At 35.1% G+C, this 11,183-nt stretch overlaps 1 protein-coding gene across 3 annotated transcripts in view; it reads right to left on the bottom strand.

The window, feature by feature from the left end:
- Positions 1–9,641: 9,641 nt before the first annotated feature.
- Positions 9,642–11,183, bottom strand: part of LOC106466657 (octopamine receptor-like) — a 23,468-nt gene continuing 21,926 nt past the window's right edge. For all 3 annotated transcript variants that reach the window (XM_022394721.1, XM_022394722.1, XM_013926949.2), the window contains exon 4: positions 9,642–10,315. In XM_022394721.1, coding sequence (XP_022250429.1) covers positions 10,029–10,315 — 287 coding nt within the window. In that variant the 3' untranslated portion in view covers positions 9,642–10,028. The remainder of the gene's footprint in view (positions 10,316–11,183) is intronic.

The following is an 11,183-nucleotide window of genomic DNA, read 5'->3' as shown; positions in this document are numbered from 1 at the left end:
CCCCAAAATCTTTGTCTTCAAAATAAGAGTGCGTCTTATATATTCCGAAAAATACGGTACATTAGTTTGAAGTATTTAAAATCTCTGTAATTTAGCATTAAACTGATTACGATCTAGATTCCAGCATATATTATTTACATTTCCTATAAATTTGCGTAAATTTACTTTTCTTAGCACCGTATCGGTTGCAAAAACCATTTTAAGCATTTTAGGCTAATTAATTTCTTCGCCAAATTAAGGCGTTTCTTCTTACAAGCGATATTCCTTCATAACTAGGTATCTATTTCCTTATTTAAGCTTTTCCTTTTTATTGTACACAAAATATTCGAATAAAATACTTTAAAAGGAAGCATTCTGTACTTACATGCAAAAATACAGAAGCAAAATAATACGAGATTCAAAATATATTTACTTCAACGTTGTTTCAATATTCAGGCCTAATCAGTGACTTACCGACTTTTATTTTACCAGCCGTTGAAGACAGACGTCTTTTACTGTACTGCGGGTGACATGTATAATTATTAATGGCGTGTTAAGTACAATCTTTTGAAGAGTTAGTTATTCAAATATTATGTTTGTATGAATATCATTACGTGCGTAAGAGATCACAAACTCAAAATTTGACTCTTTTAGTAAAATACATTAATAAAGTTTGCACATTTAATGTTGTGTTTTAACATACACGTACAACTTTCCATGCTTTCAAGCCAAATGCACATGAATAGCTTATTACACGACTTGTCTGTCACCTGCTTACCTACCTAGCAAAGAAAAATAAACAATAAAAAAACTTTAATATTTAGTGCCATCTATTGATGAGTATTGGTAATACTATTATTCTTAGCTGCTTTTAAACTTTAAATGATTATATAGGATTTTGTGAACAACGATTCTAAGAGTATTTTTCCATAGATAAATTTTAAGAAATTAAGAACAACATCAAGTGTGTCAAATGAAAGTAACATAACTGCACATTTTGGCAAGTTAAGGTTTTTTTTTGTTGTTGTTTTGTTAGTTCAATTTCGCGCAAAGCTACTCGAGGACTATCAGCGCTGGTCGTTATTAATTTAGAAGGCAACTAGACAAAACCATCCACCGCCAACCCTTCGGCTACTCTTAACCAACGAAAACTGGGATTCACCATCACATTATAAAGCCTTCACCTTTGAGAGGGGGGAGTATGGTCAGTGATTGGATTCGAACCCGCAACCTGCAGATTGCAAGGTGAGCGCCCCCAACCAATAGGCCATGTTTTCTTTTTCTTATTATCGTATATGTAAAATGAGTTATTTAATATTCGTTTTCAGACTTCTCGCTTTCCAAGTGTTATTCATACGCCTTCAAAACTAATTATTATCAAAGTAGCTGCAGGTCGTAAAAGATTAATTAATGCACGAATTAAGTTTTTTCAAGGACTACATTGTGGTTCTATATCTCAATATCTATTAAAAATCAGGCTGGACCCAGTGGCGTAAGTATGCCCCTGCAGCCACCGCAAATACGGGAGGGGGCGAATCGTAACTACAGTTATAGAAAAATAAGTAAGGAGGCCGATTTACACTTTATGCGGAGGGGCATCTTTTGTAGTTACGCTACTGGATGGATCGTTTGTTTTCTCGACTGTTTAATAGAGCTGTAACGTTTATGAGACAGTTTTTGATTGAATGCTGCGAACAGATGCAAGAAATATGTAAAAGTTAACTTATAAACATAATAAAGTGTCGTAATTTTGAAACAAAAACAACAACTTGTTTACACTATACTAGATAGGATGTACTTTTGGGTTGGTTTGAATTTCGCGCAAGATTACTCGAGGGCTATCTTCGTTAGCCATCCTTAATTTAGGAGTGAAAGACTGGAAGGAAGGCAGCAAGTCATCACCACCTATCTCTATGTATATATGTAACATATTTTCTTATAAAGATAATTTCGAAAACAAGAGAATTATAATAATTTCCTAAAAAATATTCTGCTCACATTACATAGAATATACAATACGTGACATTTCCTTGAAATTATATTTACTTTTAGTGAAACAATACATTTTTCTAGAAATAGATTCTAATCTTTTCTGTTACCACACAACGCCCCCCAGTGGCACAGCGGTATGTCTGTGGACTTACAACGCTATAAACCGGGTTTCGATACCCGTGGTGGGCAGAGTACAGATAGCCAATTGTGTAACTTTGAGCTTAACTACAAACAAACTGTTACCACTATTTGTCCTGATTAAGTCTCCCAAATATGTTGCTTCTTTTATTTATCTTAAAATAAACGTTTCTTCCTGTTGTGTCATGTATCTCGCGCCATCTGTTGATAACATAGATATATTTTATTGCGAATTGCACATAACAGATTCCTTGTCGTAACCCATTGTTACAGTATACTCTTGGAGCCGTAACCCATTGTTACAGTATACTCTTGTAACCTTAACCCATTGTTACAGTATACCTTAACCCATTGTTACAGTATAGTCTTGTAACCTTAACCCATTGTTACAGTATATACTTAGAACCGTAACCCATTGTTACGGTATACTCTTGGAACCTTAACCCATTTGTTACAGTATACTCTTAGAGCCGTAACCCATTGTAACAATATACTCTTGGAGCTGTAACCCATTGTTACAGTATACTATTGGAACTGTAACCCATTGTTATAGAATCACACACCCACATATATGTATATATATGGTTCTGTACGTTGTTTGTACAGGATCCTCCAAAACATATCTAGAACATCACGTTTATGGCCACATAATTCTGACTTGTATACTGTACGTTTTAACCCACATACATCCTCCTTCTCCTCATTTCTGACCAGGTAGCGAAGTGTCCCCTCGAATGTAGAATACAAACCTGGGTATTCAATTTTGAATTAAATGGTAAGGGTTAACATAGCAAATAAGGTGACCCACCACCACCACCACCATTTCCGCTGCCTATGTATTGAAGGAATAGGACATTGTACTTTAATGAGAAATTAAGACCATTTCTAGAACTGACTAATTTACAAGATCATAAAAATGTCTAATTAAGTTTTCTGCTCGAGGTTGTCTTTTAGAATAATTCGGTTGATGCTTGTTAAGGTTTTATATTAAACTGTTCGTAAAATTTTTTTCCAAAACCTCAATAAAAAACAAATCCCCCTTTAACATAACTTGATCTTATTTTTTAGCACATTTCTTCTTTCTCCGCCAGGTGGTGCGCATGGAGTACTCACAAAAATGTATGCTTAAATGCAGTATTAAATCGTTACTTTATTTGTTTGTTTTAGAATTTCCGTGTAAAGATATATCGCAAAGTGTGTTTACGTAGAGCCGTCCCTAATTTTCATAAACTAGAGGGAATATAGCTACCTAAGAGCGCCCATTCTTAGGCTACTCTCGTCTGACTAAATTGTGGATTTGACTGTTACTATTATAGCGCGCCCGTGGCCCCAAACTGCTATACGTGGTTTTGTGGCAACGGAACGTGTGTCGGGAATTATGGATTTCACAATTCCGAGCGAGCTAGCTACTAGGCCACGCCCAGACAAATATCGTTACCATTACTGATACTATATGTGTGTATTTATATATATATATATTTGCTGTATTTCTAGTATGTTTATAATTCAGTCACAGTAATGCGATGATAACGGTTTTATGTTTTTATCTATTCTCCTTGTTATGTCCCGCGGTAAGTGTACGGACTTACAACGCTAAAATCAGAGGTTCGATTCCCCGCAATGGACAGAACGCAGATAGCCCAGAGAGTAGCTTTGTTCTAAAAAATAAAACAGACAATCCTATGTGCAGTGAAGACACTTATATGTGTATATAATTTAAATACAACAAACACGAAATGACGATTTACATACGTGTTTATGTTGACAAATATCCTAAACTCAAGGTCACCAAATATGAGGGAAAGAAGAAGCATTACTCTGACCCCCAAATAGAAGATTAAAAAGAACCTGAGAATAAAATGACAATTGTTGTCTTTTTTTACATTTTTACTACGTGAACTGTAAAGCTACAGTAAAATTCAAAGGCAGACTACCATTTCCACTTTTAGAAAAATCATGAATTTGTCCTCCAATCAAGTTTCAAGTTGCATTGTTACCTGAATTGTGATAGGTTTGAGCATGTTGTCAACTTCGACCAACGTTTTTTTTACCGTAGGGCCATTTTCCTTCACCAATGTTTCAAACTCTGAATGTCTTTACATACACTAGAAGAGCCTTTTAATTTTATATTTTTGTAAGCTATATTTTACTGTTTTAATTTAAATGTTAGCTAGAGGGCGCACGACGTTAAGATCAAGTAAATTCATAAGAATAGGCCTATTTCGTAATGACGAAGGCTTCATGAATCTAGTAACTTAAACTAATATCTAGATGTGTGTACATCACTATAGATACGAGTAGTCAATGAGGAATTGAAGAAACAAATTAATTCGTTATCTTTATGGGGACTGAAGGTGGTATTATTTTCAATAAATATTCCAAAAGAATCCGACCAACGACAGAACACGTTACAACAATATAGTTACACCAGTATTGGAAGCCAGAAAAATTATAACATGGTGAAGAAAACAGCGTAGCGGTAGAGGGAGTTATAGTGTATAAACTATCTCAAAATGCTAAGTTTAGTTGCTAAACTTGATTTTAAGAACTATTGTACTAGTAATAGGTTACAGTGTAAAGTTCTATTTATTAGTAAAAATGCAACTGTACTTTCAACTTCCCAGGGTGACTGACAAGCGTTTCCAAGTGTTAATACAACGTTGTTAGGCCAGAGGGGTGAGAATGGAAGCAGCGTCAGTTTTAAGAACAAGTCAACAACACGTGAAGAAAACTGAGCTGAAAACGGTGTTCATTTTGAACTGAAAGTAACAAATATCTATTCTGAACATTCAGGTTTGTAAAAAAATCGTTATAAGGCGACGGAGCCCCCCAGTGGCACAGCGGTATGTCGGCGGACTTACAACGCTAGAAACCGGGTTTCGATACCCGTGGTGGGCAGAGCACAGATAGCCCTTGTGTAGCTTTGTGCATAATTAAAAACAAACAAACAACAAACAAGGCGACGGTGTGGAAAAATAAACATTTAAATAGTGCCGCTATGCCATATTGTCGCAAACTGGTCTACGAAACCTGCATGAACAAGCCTGCGAATTTAAACTTCATAAAAGTTGTTTTTGGTTTTAATAAAGGATTTTCCATAATTCAACTACGCAGATTTCGAAAATAATATTAACTTTTTTCTATCACGTAAGGATTGTTTACAAATGGGGAAGAAGGAAAACTCTTACTTAGATTAAATTTACTCAAATATAACAAAATATGTTTGAATAATTTACACAGTCTCTTGTTGCTATAACGATGAATAAATAATATTGAAAATAATGTCAAAGTGCACGCACAAACAAATACTGTCCATAAATGACACGTCATGCGGCCTGTTAACTGTTTATATACTAGCGGTATATGTTTTCTCTCAATTTGATCAACAGTTCAATAACACGAATGACAATGTCCGAGTCTTGGAGGACTGTTGACTTAACCGTTTAGCTGGTGTGTAGCATACGGTGGCGTGCAGGTCGAAGATGCCAAAGACATCATTAATAGACCATCGGGTTTAGCATTATTTGGGGTAAATTATTATATAGTTCATTCTAAAAACTAACAGAAGATTGTATGGTTCTCTTTATTTCATTGAGCGTAAAATAAACAGAATAGCTGCAGTGTAAATGAAGCTTCTTAGATAAAAAAACAACAAACAAACCGGTAAGGAGTTGTTTGTGTTACCAAAACATGTGAACATAATCAAACAGAAACACAAACAACAGACTTTTCGCGTATTCATTTAAATACTTATATATCATAATATACTAATTCGCTGTTACCGGTTTTATTCTATAAGAAGATAAAAAATAACTTTAATAACTATTAAATGCAAGAACCAATCGTTATTTCCAATGAAGGATCTGTTGCTTTGATCTTTTCAAACTGTGTCAAATTAAGTTAGAGATAAACACGTGAGCTCGCGCAAGTATCAGGTAAGTCTGCTTTACAAGGAGATTCGCGCAGGATCTGAATTTAACTAAATGATTGAGACTTAAGATAAGAGAATAAACACACTGGACACGTGACGGAAAGTGGACAAAAGTCTTTATAATAATCACAAAACAAAACAAAAAACGTATTCTCTGGAGACGTGTCTGTAATAAAATAATATTGATCAAACCAACGTTCCTTAGTAAAAAAAAAAAAAAAAAGGTAGCCTCAGTTTTAGCCACAATACGTGTTGCCATGTGACTGGTCGTCCTCATACAACAGAAAATGATGTAGCCTCTAGATATCATCTACTCTGCCAGTGAAGGACATTGCTGTCAATGGCCTGTTCATACAATGTGTGAAGTTTCAGCAACATCCCTGCGGGTAAGGTAGATACTATCTCCTACAAAACAACAAAGACAAGTAAAACGAAACAGTTTCTTAGCTGTTGTTGGTGGGTTTTTTTTTGGTCTTTGTGTTTGTGCCAAAACTGTATAGAAACAGACTAAAAACTAAAATTCCTGTATTGATAAAAGTAGGAAGAAAACATATGATATGCCTGCATATTACATCCACTCAACATTCGCGAATTAATGTTTAAAATGCCCGGTCAAGCAATCAGATAAATAGTTGATTATTTCAAAAACTGTTTGCTGTTGATCCTGTCATTAATTAATTAAGTTTCTCGATATTTCCAACTCCATAACTCTGTCGAATTTCTTGCACAGAGAGAATAAAATAAATGATCACCTTCATTCTACTGTTTAGTCACATTTTTAACGTACCTTGCACTTATAAAATGAGTTTGAATATTACAATAAGCCTGTAGAGAAAACCCAGAATTAAGAGAATGTTCTAGAAAGAGTGCAGCTGGCCAATATACGAAAAACTAAACCATAAAAAAGGCAGTGACAGTAAGTATCACTATATGTTAGAGTAAAAATGAAAAAAAAGTAAGTCCTAAAATTACATTCAGTGTAAATCATATTTCAGTTTCAGCTATTTGTCTTTTTTTTTCTTATAGTAATTTAAAGTCTCCCCACGGAAGTCGCTTCTTGTGTTTCTTACAGCACCACAAACGTCGCTTCCTGTGTTTTTTGTAGTAGTTTAGATGTGCTCCTTTACCATTAGTCATCGTAGGTAGTTTCTACTTATTGCATCTTAGAGGCAACTTTTTGTGCTACTCTCTATACCAGGGATTCTCAAACTGTAATACTTGATGTCGGCGGTACACGACACAATTAACATAAAAAAATCATAAAATTTGTAATAAGCCCTATCTGAGCTTTACACGTACATATACATACTACTCCCCTCACTTACAGTCTCACCCTCTACCTGCATAGACTCGCCAGTATTTTCTTCAGTTGACATAAATGGTATCATATATTCTTCAATCGTGCCAGAAAAAAACAATCGCGTCCTTCGCATTATTTGGCAAGTGTTAAAAATATGAATTTTTGTTACTAGGTTTTTATCTTCTTTTTTTGCCCGAGTTTGTAATTTTTAAAAATTAAACAAAAAGTGGTACATGAGTCTGAAACGTTTGACAACCATTGCTCTATAGGATAAGGTTGGTTGATTGTCTTCCTTAGTACAACCATCAATAATATGTTTAACCGATTCCTCAAGCCTCTTACCGAGTTTGATATTCACAAAAAGCTATCGGAAGTTTACTGGCGGCGATTTTGGGTATCTCAGAAATCGTCCATGTCGTGTTTTTTATCATATAGATTAGTTAATAAATAAATTAATGAATAAATACACAAACAACCAATAATTAGATAACAGTCAGACTAACATTTTTACACTATTAACGTTCCACTTCTCCTTTTTAAAAAATAAAAATATAAATGCTTTTCCCTATTCAACAAAGACCACGTTAAGTTTTTTTTTTCAGTTTTCAATATGATGGCTTCACTTTTCTTTCTTCAGATAAAGGTCTCAGTTGATTATTTTAGAGCAAAGCCACATTCTGCTGTATTCACCGCAGTGAATCGAACTCCGAATTTTATCGTTATAAGTCCGTAAACTTACCGCTATCCCACCGGGGGGACAGATGTCTCAGAAAATGCCTCGTAAAGTCGACGCTACTTTGCCGAAAACAAAAGTGTGTAATTGTTTTACCTTCTACAAGTTTAAATATTTTATATAAACATAAAAAAATTAGTACACATTTTCACCAGTGCCTAACGAAAATAAATTACCTAATGTATAGGCGATACGTCATTTTTCTTGTTTTGTTTTTTCATTCTTTGAATTTACTGTAATTTGATTTGAAATTTTGGTCAAGATCGAAGCCTAACTGCAAGTCGATTAATCTTAAGCAGAAAAAATCGTATTGTAATAACGTTCTTTTACAAATGATATCTTGCCTTGCTAACATAAAAATGACGAGATTGCTATGGCTTGAAGAAATCAAGTTTTATTTAAACGATATAAACATTTAAAGTAAATTGTTTACTTTCAAGAGTACAAAATATGTCAAGTGTACTAAGAGTTGTCTGGTGGTAACAAATGTCATGTGTAAAAAAAAAAAGAGATGTTTCGTGTTATACTCCATAAATTTCTTCATAAAATTGGAAAACATTTTTTTTTATTCAGAAAATTTTTAAGTCTATTTAATGTACTATGTTTCTTCTGTAATGATGAAAATAAATTCAGTTACTCTGTAAATCAGTAAACTAAACCATTCAGAGCTTCTAACTACGAAATATATTTATACATCTGGATATCACGAAGCAAAATATTTCATTTCACATAACTCTCATAGCCATCTGACGTAGTCGCGGGTTCGAATCCCCGTCACACCAAACATGCTCGCCCTTTCAGCCGTGAAGGTGTTATAATGTGACGGTCAATCCCACTATTCGTTGTTAAAGATTTGGCGGTGGGTGGTGATGACTAGCTGCCTTCCCTCTAGTCTTACACTGCTAAATTAGGGACGGCTAGCGCAGATAGCCCTCGTGTAGCTTTGCGCGAAATTCAAACACAAACAAACTGACGTAGTCACCTCTTTAACAAACCTATAAACAAAAGCTTTATTTTAAATTCTATCAATACTCTGATACCAGTAATAGAATATTGTTTGTTTTATATGTAAAAAAAAATAAAAATAGAGTTTGTTGTTAAGCGCAAAGCTACACTGTGGACTATCTGTACAATGAGGGATCGTACGCCAAATTTTAGCGTTAAGGATCTCTCAAGCTTACCGCTGAGGCGCCGTGGAGGGTGTGGTAAACTTCCACACTTTTTTTAATTTCGAGGTTTCGTCACTAGGTGAAACATTTCAAATCCTCCCAAACTAAAGTTCTATACATCGTAGAAGGTTTGAATCCTCGAGAGGATTTTTCTACAGCGTGTAGAGAGGCAAAACTCATAAATGTACATGAATATGAAGAGCCGACCTATGGCACGTTTTTAATGTGTTAGCCAACTTAAAGTACTTGAACTATTCAGTCTCTGGAGCCTATGGCTGAAATGTAAATCCTCCAAGAGATTATATAAATGCAATAATAATTCAGTATGAAAACAAACTAAATTAACTCCGCTCAAATGCAAATCTGCTCCTAATCACATCGACTAATAATAGCATAACATATTCATGCACTGACGCCATCTATTGGTGTAATTCGGTAATAGTTAGCTCTGAAGGAAAACCTTAAACTCAAACATTATAAAAATGGTTGGAGCTTTAACATTTCTTTCTGGTTGCAGGTTATCCACGAATTTCGAAGCTGGCGAACAGGGTTTGAGTACTTTCGATACTACAACGCATTCCCCGAACTATGTCCTATAAGTTACTGTCGTTCCTTTAGCGAAGATGATGGTATGTGGTAGACTACTGACTGACTGACTGACTGGTCAGTAGTTCAAAATTAGTGGCGGCGGAAATAGCAAAATACTACAAAATCAATTGGGAACAAAATATTTGTTTTAAAGTAATCACGTTTTGAATTCTGTATCCGTGTTAGTAAGCCTCATCTCTAACCAGTATCTATGCTTTCTTCTTGTCTTTCCTCAATAAGAGGATTAAGAGGTAACGAGGAGCGCAGTAGATCTCCGTCTTCCACCCGGAACTCGGACACAACTTTGTTTTTTCCCACAGTAACCTCGTGGAACGTCCGGCGTATTCTCGACGGCCGGTTGCTGTGACAGTCTCTTCTTCGAGATGGAAGTGTAAAACCCATCAAACTGATCTGGGAGAAGTTCAGTCCTTCTTCTCTTGTGATCGGTTGGCTCGATGAGGGATCCTGTTGAGGTCTTGTTCCCTCTGAAAGCCAGAAACAATATTATTAGTTAATAATTATAAGACGATCGTTTAAAAGAATTTAAGAATTACATAAAAGTTAATAAAATTGTTAAACTTCAGTATTGTGAAAAGCGAGTTAGTCCTAGTGCTCAGATTAATATATCTAGTTAGCTACACTGATGGCCAGATGGATTTTTGGTTTCACTATTAAGTTACATAGCTTACTCTGGTTGGAAGTTGTTACTGTCTGCATCTATCTCACTCCGAGTGTTGGACTCGTTAGTCCTACTGGATCGGTAACGGAGTAGGAAATGGCCGTTAAATGTACAGGAAAACGTAAAACGAAACAAATATTAACACTGATATTAATTGGTTCGAATTTAGCTGCAAGCTATATTTTAATAACTGCTTTTTCTAAATAATTTTATTTTCATATATGCCGTCCATATTTTAGGTATAAAGATCGCAAGTTACAATGGGAGTTAAATAGAATATGTAAAAAAACCTTAACCCTTCAAATACGTCTCGCACACAACAAATTTAATCGTTACTGCAAAAAAATTTAACCCTAAATTACTTTAAGTAATCACCTTCTTTAAGGGTTAACTTTGTGTTGAAATGTTTCGGTATAATCTAACCTACAGTGTGTGTCACGTCACGCTTGGTTTCTCGAAATAGGAGGAGTCATAAAAGCCAAAATGCATTTATCCAGATGGAGTAGTTCGATTACCGTCTGCCCATTACGATTTTAGTGACGGGGTGCAAGGATGCCGTGAAACCTTGTAAGTGCAGTGAGTGTTGGTATAATAAGCCTAAAGTAAAGAGGTAATGTGGGATCACCTAGCCTAGACAAACGTGCATAAAATGTACCATGAAAGTAAAAATATCG

Source organism: Limulus polyphemus, unplaced genomic scaffold (assembly GCF_000517525.1).
Source record: "Limulus polyphemus unplaced genomic scaffold, Limulus_polyphemus-2.1.2 Scaffold2335, whole genome shotgun sequence".
Taxonomy (NCBI): Eukaryota; Metazoa; Arthropoda; class Merostomata; order Xiphosura; family Limulidae; genus Limulus; species Limulus polyphemus.
This window is presented reverse-complemented; position numbering and strand designations above follow the sequence as displayed.